Source organism: Anneissia japonica, unplaced genomic scaffold, assembly GCF_011630105.1.
Source record: "Anneissia japonica isolate Jap-2015-1 unplaced genomic scaffold, ASM1163010v1 scaffold16662_len1167910_cov178, whole genome shotgun sequence".
NCBI lineage: Eukaryota > Metazoa > Echinodermata > Crinoidea > Comatulida > Comatulidae > Anneissia > Anneissia japonica.
Window position 1 is genome coordinate 723,170 of NW_022732216.1, and position 27,365 is coordinate 750,534.

A 27,365-nucleotide genomic window follows, 5' to 3' on the forward strand; every position below is an offset into this window, starting at 1 on the left:
TAACAGAACCTTAAATCGAGGTAAGGCTAGGCCTAGCCTAGCAGCATTGGATAGGCTAATGTTTTCGGCGCCTACGATATTTCTTCTCACGACCTATCGCAAAATCAACATGAAAAATTCATCCGCATTTATTTTTTGTATGGAACACAAAAAAAATCAAATTTCAGTCTTATTTTACATTATTTTCATTCTTAGGAATGTCTAAATTCATTTAAACTAGCAATTCCATATTATATTTATAAATCTTTATAACATTATACAAAAATTAGATTTTGCCAGGAAACTGAAATTTTGCCAGGAATGGGGCTTTAATGTAAAGCACCAAGACGGATTTGAGTTCTATAAGGTGTTATACAAATACGGTTTTATTACTATTATTATCATTATAATAATATCATTATCATTGTCATTATTATTATTATTATAATTACAGCAAACAATTATTTGTGAATTATTATTAATTATTTTTGTACAAGATTAGCAAATATGCAGTAGTTATAAACATATTTGTAAAAATTCATCCACTGCTTCACCTGTGACCATAAAATCATTCTACAAAGTTGTTACAATTTCCAAAGCTAAATATACATTGTAATTATTATTATTAACAGTTGCATTATAAGTTGATTTTTAAATTGTAATTATAAAGTGAAAAGCAATGAATTTTGATTTTGAGTCTGGAAAGAAGTACTTGGTTTATGCCTCTAAGTGATGGAGAAGTGCACTTCATAAGATAACATGATTATTATTGTTAATTGTGATCTTGCTCTATATATATTACGCTAAAATAGCCATTGTACTGACAAAGGGATTTAACCTCGCCTAATTCCTCCCATTTCAAAAACAGTATGCGATATCTTTAATCACAAGCCTTGAGAAAGATGTCATGAACATTGGCCAACTAATAATTATAATGGATCTCTGTCGTGGTTTAATTTAACTCCAAATTGCTTTCACTACTTTGGCGGCAAGGTGACGAACCTGATGCTTGAGGTTAAGATCAAGCACTGGGGCGCTTCTGTCGACTGATTTGATACGCTTGAGTTGTTTTCGCTTGTTGAACGTCTCCAGACTGTGTTTCAGTGCTTCGTGTTGCCGGAGATCTGCGTCGTTGAAGGCTTGGAACAGTTGAGACATGCTTACCTTCTTAACAGGAGAACCTGGGACTGAGATACAAATAAAAAAAAAGATGAGTGAAAGTGTTGGATAAATAACAAGGGAGAAAAAGAGAATAGGTTTCACCTCCGCCAATTAGACGTGACTCTTCGACCCAAAACAATTTCATGTTTTAATTCATAAAATATTGTTTTGGGTAAAATACATTCTAAAACACCTCAGAACAGCTTAAAATATCCTAAAATTGCCTAGTTTCCGACCCAACCAAGATTTCCCCCTGGACCACATTGGGATTTAATAGTCATACCCCCTGTCAAACAAGTTAGACCCCACGCCTCCCCCATTCAATCTAAGAGACAGCTCATCAGTTCATCACGGAATCTGTGTGATATTGCTAATAATAAAACATAACACAATAAAAAAAAAAGTCATTATAACTGTAATGACAAACATAATTCCTGCAGAAAATATCCAATAATTGAATATAGATATATATAGAATAAAAATAAAGGCATGTCAAAATCGACGAGTAAAACTGATGTGTTTGAATTAAATAATGCCAAAAGCACATACTGGTGAAATCCATTCACCAACAGAGGCTGTTGAGGGATTAATGACTTTTGGAGACACGGACTAGCATATTTTCTGATTTTGATTTGCATATATTTTAACAATCATAAATCATTAGATTGTGAGATGGCTTCAAAACATGCTGTAATCTGTGTCAAGTAAAATATGAAATACCGGATATTTTGAAGTTTTCAACAGAAGTAATCAAATAATACTGTCTTAATCTTTAATTATTAAGATTGATTTTTGTACTTGTCTTTCGAATGAGACCTGAGAATTTCCAATTTTGTCTGTTTACATTCAATTATCAAAATTGATTTTATTAATAGCATTTTTCTAAGTGAATATATTTATTATAATATCTAAACTATACATCTCTCATGAGCCATAGACTCTTGAACCATATCATCAGCAACCCAGTCTCAAAAGAATATGCATCAGGAAAACGTGGAGAAGGATATATATTTAAATCAGATTTATTTAAAAAATATATATATATTATAAATTTGTATATTTATTTATTTAATGCATTTAATTTTTGCCATAGTATCCATTTAATAATAATTTTAAAAAAAGCACAATGGTAACAGCAATAATATTAAATAAAAAAAATACTAATAAAATAACAATAGTAAAATAATGAAAAATATGGCAGTCTCTATTACATTTTGCGCAGATGTAGAAAGAGTGCTGTTTGGAGAGAGTTTCCACAGCGCGCTTCCTTTAATGTCCATAAATAGACACTAAAATACTAATTACGATGGCAAAATAAAGTAATTAATTATGAATTGAAAAATACTGAATTGCAGTTGTGGTAAACTTGCTAAATATATTATTAATTAAAGGGGTTTTACAGAGCCTTTTGTCTAAAGATACGATTATCTAGATATTGGAAGATGATGATGATGATGTTTATGATGATGATGATTTTAATGATGAAGATGGTGGTGGTGGTGATGATGATGACAATAATAATGATTATGATGATGATAATGGAATGATGTTGATCATAACACAGAGATTATGGTGATGGTCATAATGATGCTGATGATAAGGACAATAATGATGATGATGATAATGATGATTATGATTATTAGTGGTTTAATGATGACTTGGTAAAGGCACAGCCCCAAGAATGAGAAAAATTGGCCTGACATGGCTAGAAAAAATAATATAGATTTTCTAATACAGGTATTACGAAAATACTAATATTTTGCATGTAATTTACCTAAGGTGGTTGGTCGACTAGTGACATGTGACATTACTTGCGCTTCTTGGTAGCTTTCACTGGCTTTCTTCAGAATCGTTGTAACTTCGCTGTTCTAAAAATAAAAATTTGTTGATTACTCGATGTGAACTAATGTATTTCTGTGTAACCACAAATCTGTTGCTAGCAATTATAAACTGAAATGGCATGGTTACATCAAGTCTGATAGTACAGCAAAATACATTAACATTTGAAAAATGTGCAATGAATGAAATTACTGAGTTAGTTTCATTGCACCACACAGCCGTCCCATGGCAAAACAACGTAACTGCTTTTATATTTTAAGTTAAGTTATGTTGTTTTGCCTTGGAGTGGCTGCACAAATGTTTGTGAAAAAACATACTGTATATTTTCGCATATAATGACCAGGCTTAAGATATCAAATTAAGATTGAAAATCAGGCAGTCGTCTTATACGTGGCTGGCTCTGGCAAAACCTCCCATTTGTCGCAATTACTAATTTCACACAAGTCCCCAAAACATTTTGAGTATTAGAATTTTAAACATTTTCAGGATTTTTTTTTCATTTTATAACAGAAGATATGTAAGAACATTTCTGCAAAATATTAATCATTAAATCTAAATGAAAAGTATATTAAAGTTATTTCTAAATACAAATCTTAATATTAAACTATTGTCTTTGGAGACTGTTTTCTCAAAACCTACATGGCTGATATTCAATTATGAATTAAATATTCATAACTTTGCTAATACTCAACCAATTCACATAAAATAAACACTGTTTTAAATAAGGATTCATACAGCCTGGAAACACCAAAACCTAAATTTTGACTTTTCCCTACAAATCGGCTGTTAAAATATAAGTATAAAACTAGTATAAGAAGAGGCTTAAAAATAGCTAATTACAAACAAAAATCTAGGGGTCATCTTATATGCAATACATAGACATTTCTTATTTTGAAATCATGTTCGTCTTATGTGCGGATCGTCTGTAAAACGCAAATTTACTACTGAGATGAAGCTACTGTCGGTATAAATAAGCGCAATTTTTAAATGAGATTTTAATGCCCATAATAATGGTACTTTTTGGAAGGTTAGCTCTACATTTGGCTCTATTTTTTGCCAGCTAGATGCTTACAAGACCATAAAGAACATCAAAAAGTAGGAATTCTCACGGTGAAATGGGGGGGGGGGGGGGGGGTGGGGGCTCATCTTTTATATGCTTGATATTTCAAAAATTATGCAAAAATCTCCTCAAACTCAGGGGCCGTCTAATACCTGGATCGCATTAACGCAAGAATATACGGTATATATATGTACATATGTATGAATATAAAATAACAACCATAACACTAAGTTCCAAAGTGTACATGAACAGTGTCTTACAACCTCTCTTTGGAGACAAATAGTTTTTTTTTCTCTTTTACATGGCAGATGGTTAACAATAACTTCTCCCTGCATACAAAATTAGCTAAGAGAATACAGTCTAGTCTAAAAGACTTTAGAATATTTAAAAAACATACAGATGTGACCTAAACAGAAGGATTTCAATGGCTTTTCATTTGTTTGTATAAATAGTCATTTGACTTGCCACAAGTTCCTTTATTAGCGCCACCAATGAGTAAGTTAGTTGAGAGATGGAAGAAAAGAAATCAAGTATGGGACGCCAATTAAATTAGGTGTGGCATGCACTAAGCGCAATAAAAAAGTAACCCAAATACTATAGACTATGTTAGCCAGGCTAACATAGTCTATTTGAAGAGTACAGATAGAACAAGAGAGGCTAGTAGTACGTTTGTTGAGAGCGTAAACAAATGATACGCCATACACAGCCGGTGGAGGATGCACGTTGCCGTTTGTATGTTCTTTATTACCCAGTACTGCACCGCATGTTTCTCTGTTAGATCACCAGAGGACGTTAGAATCACTTTATTTTTCTTTATCATCATACCACTTTCTGTATAATCATTCATAGTGGGCAAACTCGATAGTGACGACGACTTCGTTTGTAACTAGGGGAGTGTTGATTTACCAACAGGACTTATGCTCTCTTGTTTTATCTATACTCTTTGATAGTACCCACTGAATGAAGCTGGTCATTCACCCTAGGGAAATGGCAACTGATATCATATTATGATAAGTCCCCAGGATACTGTTTCAACATAAATGAATGCTATCGAATAGTTTAATTAGCTAACAAAAATAAAAGTTTACGAACTCTAAAGGCTCTTAGTTCATGATTACCTCAGGTTATTTAAACTCTTAAGGTAATTCATTCAGCTTCATATTAGCTATATATGCTTCAACTAAAATAAATTACCAGGAAAAAAAGCATTTGGACATTTATTACTGGAAAAATAAATGTCTGACCAAACACACGAAATTGCTACCGTAATGCCGGTCAAGAGAAAATGAGACCTAGATAATATCTATGGACAGGTTCACAGAATTGATTGCAAATGTCAGAGCACTATGCGAGTGCTAGACTGCACAGCTAGTGACGTACAATGAGTGACCTAGGAAAAACTTCGGATGTACACTGATTTACTCAAAACAAGTTGTCTCTCAATAAGGGAATGGCTCGCTGTAAGTGTAAAGCCACATTTAAACTAGATACGATTACAACATGACGACACAATACAGATGCGCGCAGTGTGGAAGAATACAAACCACACGATGATATGTTGTTGTCATTTCGTATCGTGTCTAGTGTAAATCCAGCTTTAGGTGGGGGGTGATATTGAGCTGTCTTTAAGTAATGCTTTAACATAATAATATTAATGGTAGACTGGTAAGGCGTATACTGTTATGAACTCTATGTACATCACAAACTAAAATAAAATAGTAACAAAAAAATAATATAACATGTGGTGGACGATGAGAGTTGCTTATACCGGGTTACCGGGTAGCTAGCACAGACACGAAGAGACCCTTAGGGGCGAAGAAAGTCATTGATCGAGTTCCTAGTCCACATATCAAGCGCCCTGAGCATCTTACATTAGATGGATATGTGCGCTATATAAAACTACACTATTATTATTATTATTATGAGAAAAAAAAATGTTTCAGATCATAAATAGATAAAATTGATATCAAATTACAATGTTAGTGATTTTTAATTGACTATATTGAAGTCATTGGATGCAGAAGCTAGGGTGAAGCATCAGCAGTGGCAGAGAAAGAAAGAAGTTGAAAGACTTTACTCAACAAACCCTTAATCTCCACAGTTAGGAGAAAGGAGCGGCAAGGAAAGTAATATTGAAGGAATTATCTTACACGATATGTTTAAAGATTACATAAAATTTATATTGATTTGGGAAATGGTTTTATATTACTAAAATAAATTCTGTTTTATTTATAAATTATAAGACATAGAATACTAAAAAAATACAAGCAACTACAACGTTGACTTGAGAAATTGCTATAATTACCTATAAAAAATCTCTATCTTATGTATATAATCTAAGTTTATTATAAATAATCAAGGAGAATCTATGTTTGATATGAAAAATCACATAACGTATTATTCCTTAAGCTTAATAATGAGAATTTGTATTAGAAAGTTCATCGATAGTACTAAGTGTATAATATATGACGTGCAGATACGTGTAGTGAGGACGTAAAGTTATAAACCATGAAATCTGATTGGCTAAAGCGGGGGCATGTTATTCTTTGATGCGTTGCAGGTTGACACAACCAGGGCAGACCATAACCTCATTAATGATGCTATTGCTAGCCTGAAGCTAGAGGTTATTTGAGAGACACTGTTAATACACGCTTAAATCATGGAGGCATTTTACCTCCATGCTTAAATATAGCAACATATATGTTATGGAGTATAGTAAATACGCAGCAGGGGATAATCAAGACAGACTTGCCTTAAAATTGCAGGGTCCTGGGTTCAAATCCTTAGAAGCACCAAGATGTTTTTTTCTAACATTTCACTCCCTACACCTTATTTGGTTATGAATGGAGGAAAATATTCTGGTTTCAGTGACGGATTCAAGGGGGATGGGGTCAGCCAGTAACACTCCGCCCCCCCCGCTCCCCAAAAAAACCTAAATTATTGTCAAAATATCTTTTAAAAATGGAGATAAAAAATGGGGATAATCAAGACAGACTTGCCTTAAAATTGCAGGGTCCTGGGATCAAATCCTTAGAAGCACCAAGATGTTTTTTTTCTAACATTTCACTCCCTACACCTTATTTGGTTATGAATGGAGGAAAATATTCTGGTTTCAGTGACGGATTCAAGGGGATGGGGTCAGCCAGTAAATTGCAGGGTCCTGGGATCAAATCCTTAGAAGCACCAAGATGTTTTTTTTTCTAACATTTCACTCCCTACACCTTATTTGGTTATGAATGGAGGAAAATATTCTGGTTTCAGTGATGGATGCAGGGAGAAGGATGGGGTCAGCCAGTAACACCCCCACCCCCAAAAAAAACCCCCAAATTATTGTCAAAATATTTTTAAAAAATGGAGATAAAAAAAAAATTATATTCAAATTTAAGTTTTAGAGTGCCAATTCCAGTGGCATAATCATCATAAATTTTCCTATCTTAGCTCCAACCATAGAGGGCTGAGGTGATGTATACCCCCATCTGTGAAAGTTCTGCCCTGGCCTGCTGTTTCAAATTCCTGGATTACCCACTGTGTTTTAATATATCCTCTTCTCCTTTGAATTTCTTAAGCACGATTCTAAGCACTATTGCAGTTAGTGTGGGAGGCTTAATGACTGTAAATTATATGGTATTAATACTGTGTTTTTTAAAATCAAATCTAATCCTAGTACCTAATCCCACTCTTTAAACTTGGGATGGCCGGCCACTGACTCTGAGGAGCTCATCCGACCTTTGACCGCTGTTTTATGTATAGCGAATCATGCTACAAGGCCTCTGTGCACCTCACATTATTACAGCACCCTCGTAATCTGATTAAACACCTGGAACACATACTAAGCTACCTGGGAAGCAATTCCATAATGCAGCTACAGTATCTAAGCATTAGGTTTAAGGCTAACAGGTAACCCACACACACCTGGGCAGAGACTGACAACTACCAGGTAAAATGCCCCACCTAAGGACACTAGGGAAATGGAGGGTTTAAGCCTAAAAATTTAAGGTGAGAGCACAAATCTTCAAACTTAAAACTAACCAACCGGAATATGGCCAATGATACTCGCGTGTCCTGAAAACGTGTGTTGCCCGACAAATGCATGTGTTTTACATACATTTACGCAAATGTTTTTATTGGGATCTTAGTCACAACATCTAAGGGTAAGGCTTAGTGGAAGGTCTATTGTTGCACCACTGCCTTCATGATAACTTTTTAACATGTTTGTTACTAGTGGTTATTTTATTTGTAAGTTCTGAAGTGAATAGATGTTTGAACAATTATATAATGCTCTATCCACACTATCAAATTTTAAGCGACAAATATAACTATGACATGCCCATATTTGGGTGTAATATGACATCATCATGTCCATATATAGTCATATCACACATATTTGTCATATATAATTTTATAGTGTTTACAGTGCAGAACAGTAAATGTGTTTAATTCAGATTTAAAGATTGGAATGAACTTTACAAAAAAAAAAAAGTCCTTTAGATGACACCTGCAGGCTATGGGAGAAAAGTAGTCTGTCTTTAGAGAACTTAATGAGGGGAATGTGGGGAAGACGACCTATTATAGTGCTTCCTTTACAGTAATGTGGACATCATACACTATAAAAAGAAATTTTAATTGTAATTATTTTTATGGTTATTTTAATAAAATAATTACAAACCTTTTTATATTTGGCGAGTAAATTATTCCACTAGCAATTTGAAAGAAAAATTTGTTCAAGAATTCATAGCGTATCACTTATTGATTATGAGACAACAAATATCTTGAAATGGATATATTATTTTCGACAATAAAGCAATTGATACTAAAACCACCTATGTCTAGTTACGCATTACTCTACCATAAAAATGAAAACATTGATTTTCTAAGAGCTATTTTCCCTAAGTACTACTTTTCATTACTTTATTTTCAATACATATAATAATAAAAGAAAAAAATAAACAGACTGCATGCAAATAGCATATGTCCTTGAGTCTTGAGATGTCGTAAGCAAAAGTTGCAGTACTGTTTACATTTTTAAAGTGGCAATCAAAAATTGAGCGCACAAAAATAATGTTTCTAAGCTCTTTATACTAAAAAAAATGTAAGAAAATTCATGATAATAAAAAGAAACTAAATTATAAAATGTCCTATTTAACAACAACCCCAAAAGAATAAGAAAACCAACTAAAAACCCAGCTACTTTCACCACTTCGTTTTAGCTCCAGCACTTTGAAGTCCCCAAGTTGAAAGTGTGCTGGAAGAGATTGCACAGTAGCAGAAGTCGTCGTCCAGCTGGCCTAAAAATTGGTGGTGCATAGTTGACCTTATTTATTATTTATCTATTTTAATACTCTGTACTACATATCTTGATATTCAACTGGCAATGGAGATACATGTCAAAATCTGTCAGTCAACTACCTTTCATTTAGATTAAATAGCAATTGTCAATTGTTACTTGTACATAAACTTGGTATGTTGGTATGTGCAATGCAGCCATGCCATATGGTTCACCAAAGAAGCAGCTGTGCTTTCTTCAAAATGTTCCAAATTGGGCAGCTCGCATGGCAAAATGTGTCAAAAACTCTGATCATGTATAGAAAACTTCTTGTTTCACACTACTGATTTTTAAGACCTTGTTGGTTTACTAGCAAGCCAACTTTAAGGACATCTACAAACATAGTTTGAAAGAGATCAGCAGCACCAGGCTCTGGAAAAAAAGTTCCTTTAAAACATTACATCATTCATTAGACAGATTTATGTGAAACCCAAGTGGCACATACATTTTTTTGAACGATGCCACAAGTAATGACTATGGGAATGGCGCCATATAAATTGACGAATGACTGACTGATTGAAATAAAGCATGTTTACTATATGTGCTTCCTGGTTCAGAACCCATATTAGCTATTGCTATGTTGAAACTGTAAACATCTCAGTGGCGGATCCAGGAATTTGAAATAGGGTGGGCCCAGGAGGGACTCTTACAGGTGGTAAAAGGTAAAACGGTAAAGGTAGGAGAATAACCCATAACTTGTGTGATTGTTCTGAATTGCGTATGGGCGTGGTCCGTGACTACCTAGCGGCCGTAAAGAGGCACTTCATGGTAGCTACATGTTCTTATCATTCCACAACGACGGGGGCTGAAATTAACCATAACATCGGGTAACCCCCTACTCTTTTCTGAAAGATGCAAAGGGTTCTTTAAAGTGCACACAAGCCAGATGTATAATACACTGGACCTCCATTTTAAGTCCTTATCCGAGAAGACTTGGTTCTACCAACCGAACAATGGGCGAGCAGCAGCTGGAACCAGTGCTGATGTTAAGGCTGTAACTAGTGGCTCCCCTGCCTTACCGCTTGGCCACTCGACCGGGGGAGGGGTCAACAAGTTCATCACAAATAACTTGCCAGAACAAATAAATATTTTTAGCCCTATAGTGCATGTTCCTGATCCTGTTCTGATTGGTCAGTTGTTAAGATGGACTGTTCCATTTAACTGTTTGAATGGAACAGTCCACCATTAAACTGACAATTAAATGACAATATTCTTTCCATTGCACTCAAACATTATTTATAAATTTACTCTATTTGTTTATTTGACTTTTTAATTATTTGTTTACCTGTCTTGTTATTAATATTTTTCTTATCATGTTTGTATTGACTTGTATTTCCTTTCAGGCATGCCCTTTACAAGATCTTTAGACTAGTTCTCACGAGAGCCCTAGTATCCGGATCGGGAGCTAACCGTTAGCGCTAACAGTTAGCACCTGCGTGAGAACGCTCGATCAGTTAGCGCTAACCGTTAGTGGTATCCGGATACCGCTAACGGTTAGCAAGCGCTATGGGTTAGCAAGTTGAGCGTGTTTTTATCATCAACCAATCACACGCATGCATTTACAATTTCCAGTTTCTTATTGGCCAGTAATTCGATCATCATATTTTTGGTATCCGGATCGGGATTTTCTCGGATGGACGCACGGCAGCTAACGGTTAGCAGAATCCAGATCCTGCTAACCGTTAGCTGCCGTGTGAGAACATAGGCTATATCTTCTCGGGATCATGCCTTACAGTTCATGTTTTTCTTCTAAATCACATTTTATTGTATGTTTGTATTCTGCTATAGAATTTAATAAATGTTTTATGAATGAATGAAAAAATAAATATCATATTATTGGAATAAATGTAATATGATACAATTCCATTATTGTATAACAACAGAAAACATATTATGCTATTATGTGTGTTAATGTACAAAATATAACATAGTAAAATTAATATAATGGAAACATGTTAAATATAAAATCATGAAACATAAGTAACACAAAACATTTAGGTTAATATATATTTATACTGAAATGTAAAGGAACTTAAACAAATAAATAAACATGTCAAGAAACTCATTTAACATTACACACATTCAGGAACAATATAACATGACACTTTAAAGATCAATAAATAAAAACATAAAGGAGCAAATGTGTCATTAATGACTTGTGTTATACTATATAACAAATATAATGTGACTTTATGAGTAAATTACTTACAATGTATTACAATAAGGTTCTGATCTATGTTTCCAAAGCATATCTTCGGTTTTCTATATCAATTTGATATCATGTTCTATACGCATGCTCTTATGATATCATGTCTAATTGTATACTATAGCAACCTCATATTATATAATTTCAATTATTTTGAATTTCTTAGAATTTAGGTTTCAATTTTCTGTTAATGTTAATATATTGCTTAATACACAATCTGTTATCCTGATTTGAAACAGATAGCATTACTTCTTCATAAATCAACTTTGGAAATTGGGTTATGTTTACAAAGTATAGCAAACCAGACATTATTTCTTTTCCAATAATCTACAACGTTTATGATCGAAATTTGAGTTAAATTTTCTATCGTTTTTAATACATACTGTTTTGTATGTTTTGTCTTGAAGTTCTATACATGGTATACAGTAGTAAACTTTGAAAATTGTGGTATGTTTATAGGGCAGATCTACTAGAGTATAGCAAAAAAATACCATATTTTACTATTAATCCAAGAATTTTGATTTCAACTTTTTATCATTGGTATTTTACTGTTTAGTATGTAACTTGTTATCCTGATATGATACACATCTATACACTTATAAGTCATATTCAAATTTGTTTTATATCTTCATAGGCAACTACAGTATAGAAAACTATACATTATTGTATTTTTAGTGATCCAAGTCTTTTTCTAACTATTTTTTAAAACCAAATTTATAGACCCTTGCAGCGTATCCTAGGTTGGGTGATATTCAGGGGCCCTCTTAAATAAATTAAATAAAGTGATGCTTTATCAGCGAAGTCTCCTGCTGCTACATTAAATGAACCCAGGACCCACAATGGGAACAGAAGACAAAAGCATCTTAACCACTTACACCCCATTCAGACTAGCACCGCATTGCGATCGCTTGTAGAAATTGCGATACCCAATCGCAAGGTAAAATCGTGTGTGAAAGCTCACTAATAGTAGTGGATAAGTAATATAGAAATTGTTACCTGTTGCGATTGGGTGCTACAATCTTTTACTCCGAAACAAATTCCATAGGCACTGTTTGGCTGAGGTCAGTCAACATAGGCTTAGCCACTGGCGGCCTGGAGTGTAAAGTTTTTATTGTGTTGGTCTAAATGCACTCATTGATTGCGATCAGGAGTAATCGCAACCGATCGCAACAGAGTGTAGTCTGAATAGGGTATAAGATACTCACTCTACTACACTCTTTCATACCTTTGATTTCAATTTTCAATCAACATTAATTTATTGTCACGTATGCAATTTGTCGTCCAGATTTGATGTAATTATGATCTATAAATCTTCAAATCAACATTTTGATAACTTGAAGATAAAGTAATATTATGGTATATAGCAAAGGATACATTATTGTAATTTCAATAATCTGACATATCTATATCATAATTTTGGATTTCAATTTTCTCTCAATGGTAACTGTTTCATCCACGATTCATTATACCAATTAGCTGCAGATACATGTTCTAAGACAACTTTGAAAATTGTGGTACGTTTATTGGATACAAATACAAGATCGCAAGTGATGTTCAATTTTATTCCCAATAATCTAGCATCCATACCCTCCATTTTTTATTTCAAATTTCTCTCAATGTATTTTTCTGTATTAAAATGATTTTCATCCCACATTCTTGAGGTCAACTTCGAAATTTTTGGATAAGAGTGCAATGACATTACTTTGTCAAGCATTATTATTATTATAATTATATAGATTTTCTAATATAGAAGTATTTTTTTTATATATTGATGTTTTTGTATTTGTCTTTTATTTCCAAATGTAACTTAAGCACTTTAGCCTTGGCTACTGTTATTAAGTTTTTATAATGGAATAAATAAATAAATTCATTTTCAATGTAAAATATAAATATACCAAGTTAATAAAATTAAATGCTACAATAGTCATATTTTTTGTATCACAACAGAAGGGTAATGCTCAAAAAATGTTCAAAGAAGAGACCCCAACACAAACACACACACACTAATCTTTTGTAATTTCTTTTACCTCTACCATTTACCTTAAATTAAAATTTATATATAAATAGAGTTAAGATGGTGGTTAAGATATTGCCTTCCAATTTCAAGGCCCTGGGTTCAAATCCAGCACAGGATTTTTTTTCTCATGACTAAAAAAGACACCTCCACTATGTAAGCCTCCTAATTAAACTTATCTGATAAAGCATCACATAATATTTCCTTCATTTAAGAGAGCCCCTGAGTATCCCACCGACCTTCTATGATACGCTAAAAGGGTTAATACCCTCTATAAATATGGTTTTAAAAAAATTATATATTTTTTGTCCATACCCTAAAGGTCTATACTAGGATATCACTAGAAAGAAATGCTGATATTCAGATTATAATAATTTAATTATAATAAACCTACGACATTTTTTCATGCGGCATCAGAATTGCTCAAAATGATTGATGTATATGAGTTCACAAGCCAAAATATAAAAAAAAAAGAAAACTAGTTTCTCATATGCGCTGTTTCATAAAAATGAACACACTACTGTATATATAGTCTACAGTAGCGTATCCAGGATTTTAAAAAGTGGGTGCTGAATAGAACACTACTCCATTGTACTTTACGCAAGGCGCAAAATTAGGGACGGAATATATGTTCCGATAAACCGTATGCTATGACTACAAAATAGTTATGGTCTGATACTAAATTACTCATGCCATTTATTTCCATTTAGCTTAATATTATTTTTTTCATGTTGGAACAAAAAAAGGGGATGGGATCCTCGGGCTCCATGAAAACCACCCTGGTTACGCCACTGTATAATCTATTATTACATATAATTATCTTCTAAAACACTTCAAAATAGCTTAAAAATAGTCCAAAAATTTCCCATTTTTTGGCACCTGAGAAATTATTTCTGAGGACCTCAGTTACTAGGCCTACTAAAAATTGTCATACTATTTTTCCGGACAGCTTTTCCCCTCCCTGTTCTTTAGTCACCCTCCTCCTACACAGGCACAAGACATGCTTAGTATAATTACCACTACTAGAATTACGCTATGTCAGCAACTACGATTACAATTTTTGAAAATTGAAAAACAAAAACTGAAGCAAGAAAAAGCTGGCGTGAATGTGATACTATGTGTTAAATTCTTGCGGTACACCGCATAGATAGTTGTCAAAAGAACTGTTGTTGTTGAGAACGTCTCAACGTTCGAATTGAGTTGCTTCAATCGTCATTGGGAGAACAATATCTGTTATTAAATGAAACCATTTAATTTTTTTACGTGGCCTAAGTGATTTCATATCTGCCTATAGATGATGCCAAACCACTGATGAAATCAAGACATTGATTTCTAAACCATGTTCTTCATTTCCTAGCCTTGAGCTGTTCCTGACATAGCTCTACTGATAGACTTATACGAAATTAATAGGTCATCAAAATTTAAAGTTTAAATTAATGTGTTGTACAAGCAATCTGAAGACACATTGTCGTAAATATTTTCAAACTCATCCATCATTGCATTGGTATTTGAAATGTAAATATCATAAGTTCACCACCACCTTTGATTGGCTGTCATGTGGTACATAGTCCCATCTATAAGTCTATAGTATAATTTTCGGTACCATAGTTTCTCGGGTATAAGCCCAACTTGTGTATACATAAGTCCACCTCAGGTATGCCCAATTTTTACATACCAGCCTTCACGGGCAAAAGCGTAGGGCATGATATGAATAATAAACTTTAAGCTGAATTGAAAATTTAAAAAAATCAAATATTGGCTTTGAATTAGGCATGCATACTGCTAGAAAATTTATCTTTTTATTAATATAGAAATTCCTCAGGTACTGTATAACCCACACGCCCCCACGGGGGGTGGGGGGGGGGAAATTAGCCTAATTCTGTGTTCTGTGTGCTAATACCACTAGATAAATATATTGAATTAAATTCCTTTTCTTTTTATCAAATTCCAAAAAAATTGAAATTGGAAATTTAGGCTGGTCCCCTGGGGACCCACGTCAGCCACAGTGCAGCACCAGAACCGACATATAACGGATACATTGTCCCTTATCACCGCCTATTAAGCTCTCATGCGAGGGTTATTCGAGGAGCAGAGCAATCCGACTCCAATTAAAACCCGGCACTGGCAGGGTTTGAACCTGGGGAGGGCTATAGCGAAAGAAGCAGGAACATTACCTTTCAGTTAAACGCTCAGCTCTCATCCTATTTACAAAATTAACCTGTATACATTGTGCCATAGTGAACAATTAAGTAGTATTTATTAAAGTTTATACTACCCTTATTAAGTCTAATCTTTATTAAAGGCAAATTATTGATCAATTGAAAAGAGAATTACAGTTTATGCAACCTATTGGCAAGATATAACCTTTATACATTTTGGCATTCATACTTAAAAAATTATAGAGTATTTATTACAGTATACCTTTTTAAACTATAAATTCAATTATATATTGAATTGTTTATAGTATTTCCCGGACTAATGAGCCTGAAAGCAGCCGCCAGAGTTTTAAAGCAAACACTGTTATTAATTCTGAACCATCTGGAAGAGTCAGCCATAAAATTTCATGCCTCAGCCCTAACCATGGTGGAGCTGAGGTGGTACTGAACCCCTACATCTGTAAAAGTCCCTCTGTGTACAACCTCTATATTGGATTCCTGGATCCGCCACTGAGCACTGCAATCATTCAATTATCAGCAGTCTGGAGATGACCACAGACCAAAATCTAAAATCATCTCAAGAAGTGCCTGTATTGGTACCCAAAACCATTTGCACAAAGCAGAGAGGAGAAAATAACAACTTAAAAAAGGTCCATTGAAATGAATTGTCAACTACTGTACACATCATGGATGTATGGAAATAAAACTAATATAAATTAAAACAAACTGTAACAAGAGAAAGAATGGGATGTTTTGAAAAGGCAGGTCCAAGTCTGGGAACCTGCCTAGTATTAGTTTCAAAATAAAATTCTCAACACCCTTAATTTTCCCATTGTATAAAATAATATCTCAGCTTTCTTTACTAAGTGCTTATTTTGCTTTACTTACTGTTCATGCAATGAAAGAAGTCACATTCACGCTAGAAAAAAAAAGATGTAATTTTGGTACCCTATGGCTATAACCTTTCAAAAAAAAATTACTGTAGGTTAAAATAGCTACAATGTTTTTTGATGACAAATTAATTACCTTTTGCTGTGTTGATTGTAGCGTATGGCAATCTATTTGATACAAATTTATCATCAGACAACTTGGAGGTGCTACTAAGACCAAATGAGCAACGGTTCTTTCAAAGAATTATTCCTTGTGGCTATATGTATGCGGTTCATAAAAAAATAAATTCTTTATCATGTGCAAGGAATACATTTATAGTGCTCAGCAAGCCAACATCGATTTACGTGGAGCAGTTTTTAGTCCTTTCAACTCCAATTACCCACCAATGATAAGAAAACTATTTCAGTAGAAATGTACCCTCTGGTACAAGTTAATTAAACATTAAAAAATTTGACCTTAACATTGGTTAAAGATGGCCATAGGGCATTACTTAACCAATCACCAGTTATATAACTGAAATCATAAATGGTAAACTATAGTGATCTTTGGTATTTATTGCTGTTTAAAGACAAGCTACAGTAATCTACAGCGCTTTTCAACATGCATACAAATGGGAAGTTAGAGGTGCAGACAACTTTTTTGTCAGAGACAATGATGTACAGTAGCAATGCAAAAAGCTATCAGAATCTCTCAGTAAACTCAGCCGGAACAATATAAAACTACTGAAGTGGGAGAGCTAAATCAGACATGGCCAGAAATATGTGTACTGTATGTCTGACCATAGAGCAAAGAAACAGAAGGAGTTGCAACGACCTGCACCCTTATCTAAAATCCAATTACTGTTTCTTTGCTCTATGGTCTGACAGACACGCAAGATTACGTATATTACGGTGTCTGTGTTTTTTGGGACTAATAACAACAATATCTACAGTAAGTAGGGAGCTACTAAATCAGAAATGTCAATTGAGAGGGTAGGAAATAGACATTAAAATGGTTATGTACAATTTTGCCAAAAGTTATAGACATTTTGTTAAGAGCGCCATGAAGCAAGACAGATGCCAATATCCTTAAAAATGGACAGAAGATTGTTTCTAGCACGAGTAATCTTAATTAAACATACAGTTTGCTGTAAGACAAAAATATAAATCTTCTTTCACCACTTGTCACCAGAAACCTTGCAGCGGCGGAATTGTGCAAGATAAACAGACAGACAGAATGTAAATAGTTACAGTATTTACATGCATAACTGTTATTTTTTTCTATACGCATACAAAAGGACATCTACCGTTGTTACTTTGATGCTTTGAATTTATATTTAACTCTGTTGCAAACTATCAAATGACGTTATCATGATGACATACATACCCATATATGGGCAAATTACAGCTACTGTATGAATCACATATAACTTGATATTGTTCGCAGAGCTTTGGTTCATAAGAGCAAAACGATATGGCTTCCTTTTTGAAGAATCAATTTAAATATCATCTTTATGATTCAATTTCAATGTATTGTATCATATTTTACAATTGCAGCATATGAAATTTATTTACTTGAGTAAGAAACAAGATAAATATACAAAAGATACAAATACAACAGCAACAAGCATAAATTATCATCATGGAGTTTATAGTACAGTAGTTTAATAATTCAATGTTATCAGTAAATATTCAAGATATCATGGTTTACAAAAAGTCTGGAAAGAGAGGGAAAATAATTTTGTTTACAGTATAAATTAATATTGTTTTTAAGGCCCATAAAAAATGATTAGTTTATCACTCTCACCTGCATGTATGGTATTGAAAAAATATATATTTTTAGGGAAATAAATTTTTTGGAAATCAAAATTTTCTTTTGAAAAAAAAAGTTCTTAGAAATTTTTCTCATTTTTCAATGTAAATAGTTAGTAGATATCATTTGGAAATCTCAATAATGTATTTTACTTTGAATATATTAATGCACCAGCAAACAACCCAAAAGTTAGTATACAGTATTTGACTTTAGCAAAATAAAAATAAAAAGCCTCTGTCTTTCATTACTTTTCCAGCCCAGATAGGGTGATAAACTAATAATAAATTTTATTAGGTCTTATCTTCTTTTTCTCTCTTTTTTTTTCATATGGTAGTTTTTTTGTTTTTTTTTACCACTTACAAAACCAACAGAAACCTGCCATGATTTATATCTCAAACCATATGTTAATAAAACTATCCTACTTGTATGTGACAGTTTTCCGAACGTTTATGTTTGATGTCGTTAAAAAGCTTAACTAGTGTTAATGCCATGTCGCACTTATTTAACCAGCATGCGTATTTATGGTGAATAAAAAAAGCTTTGGTTTTAGGTTTTAGCCTTATTCTGCAAAGAAGAGAGATTAATAGGCATTAGCATCTCTGCGGACGTAGAACGAGGGGGATAGAGGGGATAAGGTTAAGAAAACTAGGTCTTTCAATTAGAATCTTTTTCTAAAATCCAATAATCAAGATTGTATTTGACAATAAAACTGTGAGGAATCCATGATAGGGCTCGTCTGTGGCCGACCTAGAATTGTATGTTTATAAATCCACAACACAAGTATAGCATTTTAACATTTGATAATGTGACACAAAGTATCGCATTCGCAATCATTTATAAACTACAATAAACATCAAAATACACAAAGGTTAAAAGATAGATCAGTTCAACTGAATCAATCTAATTCTATTCTAAGTGCCCATCATTTTCATTTGACATAATGTAAGAAAGATGTTAAGGGAAAATAATTTAATTACAGCAATTTTTTTTTCAAGTGACGTGAGCTGATACTTAAACATACATCAATCAGCTTTGTTAGGATATTGTGACATACCAGCGATGTGTTGCATCAAATCGCGAGCAGCGTATTTTCCAATTTTATGCACTCATGAAGGCATTTGTATTCCATGAAATTTGAAGCGATACAAATATACAATAAAGTTAAGAAATGAAACTATTCCTTTTCAGGTTTACTGATATTACTTTGACGTGAGTAGCCAGTTAAGCCCGGATGTAATCAATCAACGTTATCAGCTGTGTTGAGTTAACAGCAGCGAGCTGCGTCATAACGTACACTGCGTGTATGCTATTAAGACGTAATGGTCTTACAATTCTATAACATCTTCCACAATAAAAGTTGTCTCAAGGTGCTTTATAAAAAGGTATTAAATTATCCATGAGCAATCTTATTTCACAAAGATATGAAAGGGAAAAAAAATAATAAAAGAACAATCATTTTTAGACACGATATGTTTCTAGTACAAGGCTACACAAGACAAACAACGGATGAATGATGCACACAAATAATTGGTTATGAATCAAGAAAAAAACTCTTTAGAAATCCTGCCTATAGGTTTGAATATCACCACTAATCAACTAAATCAGCAATCAAAAACACACAATAACAATGTTCTACTGCTATGTCGATCCTATCAAATTTCATGTAACAAATCTGTGTACAGTATATATATCATATTACACCCAAATGTGGGTATCATATTTATTTGTCACTTTAGTGTGGACAGACCTTTAGAACTTTTTTTATGTGTTTTCACGGAAGTTGTTGAAATTAACTCAAAGCATATTTAAAATTTTTAAATATATTTTTAGTTACAATATTTCAGACATCTGAGGTTTTTAAAACCTTTTCAAACCATTGTGGACTACCAGATTTTATGAGAAAAATGTGTGTGATGTGCCCATAAATGGGCATGTTTTTATGTGGGCATATCACGTTCATTTGTCACTTAAATTTTGATAGTGTAGACAAGGACTATTAAAGGACCATATCCTCTATTTAACCAGGTGATATACAAATGTTTCTATGCTATTAAACATTTCCAAAATATGATTAACACATATGGATTTGAACGCTGATTGCTAAAATGGAAACTGAGTTTAAAAATCCATGGATTGAAATTGCATTCAAAGGCAAGATAGAAATAGTAAGCTTGGATCATGAGAAAATCTTTTATGCATTTATGATTTGCAATATACACAATAAATCATAGCACAAATATTTATCTTTGATTGCAATAAGAGTACAGGACAAGAAATGAAAAAAAAAAATTAAAGATTTTCATTGAAGTTGAAGAGCAGTTTCCATTTTAAGAGATTATGGCTATAGGTTCACACTAGAGCCCTAGTATCTGGATTGGGAGCTAACCGTTAGCACTCGTGTGAGAACGCCTGTGGCGGATCCAGGAATTTGCAAATGAGGGGGCCTTAGAGAGGGACTTTTACAAATGGAGGGTCTATACTAACTCAGCCCCACCATGGTTGGGAGTGAGGGAAGAAAATTTATGATTATGGCACCTCAAGAGGCCGGAAATGGCACTCTTTAGACTCAAAATTTTAGTATAACTTTCTTTTTTTCTCAATTTTTTTTAATTTTGAAAAATTTACAAGGAGGGAGGGGGGGGGGGGACGGAGGCTGGGTGCCTCTTTTAATCTGCATGATCGGTTAGCACTCACCCTTACCGGGATCTGGATACGCTAGTGATTAGGGAGCACTATCGGTTAGCAAATTGAGTGCGTTTCTATTATTAACCAATCCAATTTCCAGTTTCCTATTGGCCAGTAATCAAATTATCATCTGCTAGCTATGGATATCTGGATTGGGGATTTTCTTGTATGAATGCAAGAGTAAGCGCATATGAGGCATGTTGTGGCAAAATGGTTAAGTTGTCACACAGTCCAGTATTGAGGAAATGAGTTATAAAATATGGGAGCTCAAAAAATTGCCTAAAAATCCAAATTGGTTTTTCACTATAGATCAACAGTTTAATGTCTTATTAATCATTTCCCAAAGTATTAGTTCTGGAAGTGGTTAACAAATTGTTTATTTAACGTTCTTTTTCATAGTTCATTCTATTAAACAATGTATGCACAAATAACTTTGAAAGGCAATTACTCAAAATCATGTTTATCTTGACTCTAAGAGTACTGTACTTTCACTTTCCAATAACTTAGGCTGGAAATGTCCAATTTGAATGAATGACCCCTCATTTTAAAGATCACATACTCAGGTATTTGAAAATACCAATACCTTGATTTTCAATTTTTGCTACAACTTAGCCATTTTGCCACAACCTGCCCCATATGTTATTCATCTGGATCTTGCTAACCGTTGGCTGGTGTGCGTGAACACAGCCTACATAATAATTCACCCCTCTCCATATCTTGCCCTGGATTATGAAGGATTGCTAACTGGGTCAGTGTATAATACCAGCGTACTGTAAGTGATATCGTTATACTAAAGCAAACCCATACATTTATATTTCAAAAAGAACCCCTCCAGCATATACTGAAAGATGATACAATAACAGCATTAATCATAAGAATACCAAAACAGTTAAAGAAACCGTGTCTCATTCCTTACCCTTTCAAGTATCTCACAACCTTGCACGTATATCTCACAACACTACATGTATATCGCACGACCCTACACGTACATCTAATGACCCATGGATGCACACCATATAAAAATGCTGCTGCACATTCATGCACAGTTAATTTTTATTTAGCCAATACAGATCTTAATGAGGTTATACAATGCATTATAGTCAACCACACGAACCAGAACTCAATTAAAAAATAATAACATTATAAATATTTTTGCAATTTATACAACAAATGGTTTATATAATATTCGAAAGATAACTTTTAAAAGTGATAACTAAACCAGTATGGAAGTTTGTGAGGGCTCTTTAAACCATATTTAGGAAAAGTTTTCCTTTATTAAAAAGCCATTCCATCAAACTTACTGAATATCAACAGCATCATTGATCTCCATCAGGGCAATCACAGCTTGGCAATAATCGTAATGGTTTCATATTCTATAGCTCTTCCTTAACATAACTCATGGCAATCTTAAGCGTGTAATTTGTAGAAGATACTCTACTAGGTCATTATAAGTTGATAAGACCTTGAAAATGTTCGCATGGGACTACATTCTCATTCGATGCCATTTTATCTGGGATACAGAACTCTGTGCAGGTAATTCTGTTTTCTTATATAACAATATCTTGCACAGTATGGCACTAAAAAAAAAAATGTTTTTATAAGATAATTGTTATTAATAGGAGTTAGGTGAAGACATCCTATTAGCAATTGTAAATTCATGATCCTGGATCTGAGTCCACCAATGAGTGGGATACAAAGAACCAATCTGTAAAGGGTCAAATCAGGTGATGAGAGCAGTTGACTGGCACTATAATATGCAAAGCAAATACCAAATCTCAATATAAAACATTGAACCGATCCGAATTTCACTTGCGACATTTTTTTGGGAGTATTTGGAATGTATTGAGCATTCAGTACGATAGCAAGTCACGTAGAACAAAACTTCATTCCTATATAATCTCCTGACACAAACTCCACCTGAATATTACATTGCACTACCTGCCGTTACTTGAAGATTGGATTCAACACTAGCATACTAAGCACAAGCACGTTAGTCTACTGGTTAAGACACCAGGCTGTTATCTCAAGGTCGTGGGTTCAATTCCCTTGTGATACTTTTTTCGCAAGTATTTGGGAACATACTGAGCATTCAGTATGACATGTCAAGTAGGGCAAAACACCATAATTAATATGAACAATCTCTTTAGATTAGGATATGCAATATCTACTGATTTTCTATATATAATAAACCTTTAATTCATCATGTATTACTATGGCTTAAAAGTGTGAGGTAGAACCTAAATCATCTTTAAAGCCTATTACAGCTGTAATCTTAAAAATGAGTCGTTCAGGCAAGCATCTTGTCCATTATTTAAGAAGGTAAATATTTTAGATGTTCATAAACTTTATGAGTTCTGCATGAAAAATGTGTGTTCATGAATTGTGAAAATTCATGTCAGAATATTGATGACTTTAGCATACTTTAATCCAGAAAAAAAATACCTGGCTATGGCCTCGTGGCTATTCAGAAGCCAAAAAAAGTATAATTTTGATAACTGAGGCCTGTATGTACTCTGTCTCTTATACACATCTAGATGTGTATAAGAGACAGCTCCATATCTTGCCCTGGATTATGAATATTTTTGTGCCTCAGAATCTGAAAATTATCTTGATCAAATGGCTCCAGGAACAAATGTTATCTTCACTCTATTATAGCAAAACAGTAGTACATTTAGTGGTTTGGAGCAAACAAAAACATTATATTTATGCATTAATTTGTGATGAAAAAAAAAAAAAAAAAAAAAAATGTTTCTAAAATTCCCCCGTGTTAAAGGTCAGTGCACTGCCTCTGACCGCTGGTCGGCAGTAGCGCACTTTTTCCAGCCCTGCCACAAAAGTATGAATATTTAATCATATTCTAGATTAAATAATTCAAATTAATATATTTAAATTAATCACCATTGCATATACTTTTATGGTACATTAAAATATACCATATAAAATAAAATTACATAGCATTTCAGTTTGAATTCTGATTAGATCATGAACAGAATATATTATTATCAGGCCAGGCAAAAATAATTGTTGCATCTGACCATAAAAATGATCTTGATGCGTCCAACACAAAATATTGTCTTAGCACAAAGCCCAAAAGGGGTGGCTGCTGTACATGAGAAAAAAACAGGTTTAAAATGCTTCTAAGCAAACACAATGCCTCTGGAAACTGGTCTTGCGATTATGCACTTTTTTCAGCCCTGAATATACCTGTGCTGTAAATTTTCTTTCTGGGGAACAGGATGGAGTGGGGGGGGGGGGGGGGTTATAGGAATTGAACTACGAGATAAATTTCCTCTCATGCCCTTCCCCTTGAGGTGCCCTTCCCCTTGAGGTGCATCTACTGCTTGGCATAATCCACTATATAACAACAAAATATTATTCTTATAATACAATAAGTCTTAAAGGTTTTTGGCATGGCAAATGACGATAATCAATCTGGATTGAATATTCCCAATGTTTTTTAAAAATGTTTAGGGGTCGTTTACAATTATCAACATTTTCACAAGCGTACAAACAGTACTCTTTTTTCGGTACCCCCTCCCTTCCCACTGAAAGTGTACAAAAAAATGTTGATTTTGCTAAAAACAATTCTGCACTTTTTTTGTGAAATCAACTAAAGCAATCTACTTGGTTGCAAAAAACTATTATATCCATGGTTACATTATAATTTTACATATTGCATGTTATTTTAAATCAACATTTTTATGCATAAAAGTGTAAAATTTTTCTACCTCTCTCCCCCGCAACCCCAGCGTACTGTTAATGTACGCCCCATTAATGTATCAATTAGATTGAATAACTGAATAATAATTTTGAATAATTGAAAAATTTCTTGGAAATTGAATAATTGCTTATAATGCGCATATTTGTACTTACTTATACATAAAATTTTAAAATTAATTTTCACTGTATTGTATAATTACCAATTTTTATTTCAAAATTTTAATGTTTCTGTAAATTAGAAAAAAATTAATTGTACAGGTCATTGTATTGTAAATTTTATGGTACCCTACTTTATGCTGCAGGGGCTGCGAGCACTAGTTATGGTGTTATGGCGCTCTGACGCAACAACTGGGCCGTTTGTGCAAATAAAAAAAATTAAATGAAAATGAAATAATTATAGGTTTTCGGTAAACCCTGGGGCATATGCCACAAATCTCAATTTAAGTTATTTTTGGATCTGAGAAGAACCATTTGGATTGTAATGTCCCAACGTCTCGGTTAGAATACTCTAACCGTCCTTTTTTTTACTGTTATTATTATTACTAATATATTACTGTTATCGACTTCATTCAAAATATTATACGATATCGATAAAAGCAGATTTGCTCGATCAAAGATGACAAAAATCTTCCTAAAACCTTGTTATAAGTTAAATTTCAATTATTCTGTCATTTATCAGAGTAAACTGTCTACTTAAAAAGTGTCAAGGGCCTGGTTTGATTCGGTGTATGCCAATACAGGAATTAGCAACATCAGAATTAAGTTTATGTGATCACCGGATTATACAATTCAAGGAGTATTTAATGTTCAAGTGCATTGTAAAAAACACAAGTGTTGAATATATTAAACAACAAGTTTTGCAGGGTTTAATAAACCTGAAAAAATAAACAAGAAAAATCTTAAGGCAATAACACATCATTTGAACTTGAATTTTGACCTTTACGTTTCTTGTCGACTGATAGTGGATCGTGCCGCTGGAAGCAATTTCCGGTAAACTGAAGTAGTGTAAACATGTTTTGTATATTTTTAAATTTAAAAAGACACAAAAGGTATAACTACATGAATAATAGATTGCTAGCTCTTATAATAGCTGCATTTATTATTTTGAAATTTGTAAATAAAAAACCTCAATATAAATAAATAATTTTTTTTACATTATCAAATAAAGTCACTGAATTATTTCTCAGCCTCTCGCATGCTTCAGCATATCCTTGTGTCTTTGTTATTCAAAAAACAAAACTGCTAATATTGATTTAATTTTTTAAGTGTACAAAAATTTTAAAAATGAATAAATTATCATACAAGCTCTTTTTTAAAGTTTTTAAATTTAAAAAGATACAAAAGGTAAAAATATCAAACTATTAGTATTTCAGTATTTCTTTTTTTTGTATAATTTGCAAATAAAATCCTCCATTCTGATTGGTCAATTGTTAAGCTTGACTGAATGACATGCCGGAAATGTAATTAAAAAAAACTAAAATCTTAAATTTATGTTCAACTGGCAACCGGTAATTCTTTCTAAAGTCGGTTAGTTGAGTGCGATGTGTGGTGAACAGTAAACGATTCCAGTGGAACGGTTTCTGCAGACGTTTAATGTTTTATGACACCCCTAAAAGGTGAATTACAGTAACCAAATCTTGTCTACGCCAGTAACACCAGAAAACAGCAAGCATCAGCACATTCAAAATTTATCTAAATTACACCATATTTGATGACACACCATCACTCAGCAAAGGAATAATATGAGTTGATATTTGACAGAAGAATAATCAAATGTTTCGCCAGAATTGAACCCGAACCCTTGGGATTGATAGCAAGCAACTATATACCACAAACCCCTTATTGCCGAAAATGTATATATATATTTTTAGGCAATGAGGGAGTTGTGGGTTGTCATCGACTATATGATCAATGATGGTGAACGATTTACTATTTGATTATAGTCCTATAAGTAACTAATATCAAGTAACGAAAGCCATACGGTAGTATAAGTTATTTTTTTAAATCCTCTGATGAATGATAAATCACACATCAGCATCATTAATTATAGTACATAGGAGTTTCATTTACATCATACATATGGGATATCATATTGGTTCATTTGATTTTAAATTTAAGTCTCTGTGGTAAAATCAATGGGAAAAAAAACCTCGTAAATTTAGTACATAGGAATTTTTTTTTACGTCAGACTTATAGGATAATATCACATTAGTTCATTTGATTCCAAATTTAAGTCTCTATGGTAAAATCAAGGGATAAAAATTCCTCCTCAAACATTCAATTTAAATTACTCATAAAAGGATCAAATATGCACAGATCAAATCAATTTAATTTCAGTTGATTTACAATCTTTAAATAACTAATGACAATGTTCACTGTCAGCATTGGCGTATTCAAAAAGGACTGAGGGCCCTTGCTAAGGTTTCTTCGGGCCCTGTACTACCCTGGGACTGTGTTCTTGAGCCCAGAAAAACAGGGCAAGTACTGCCCACTTTGACGTTTTTGATTTTTTTTAAGTCAAATTTTTTATGTTCTTACGC

At 33.3% G+C, this 27,365-nt stretch overlaps 1 protein-coding gene across 1 annotated transcript in view; it reads right to left on the reverse strand.

Moving 5' to 3' along the window:
- Positions 1-27,365, reverse strand: part of LOC117115605 (ankyrin repeat domain-containing protein 27-like) — a 60,667-nt gene that overhangs the window by 4,666 nt on the left and 28,636 nt on the right. Inside the window, exons 23-24 of the mRNA XM_033259472.1 lie at positions 2,915-3,008; positions 982-1,166 (exon numbers count right to left, since the gene is read on the reverse strand). Of these exons, the coding sequence (XP_033115363.1) occupies positions 982-1,166; positions 2,915-3,008 (279 nt within the window). The remainder of the gene's footprint in view (positions 1-981; positions 1,167-2,914; positions 3,009-27,365) is intronic.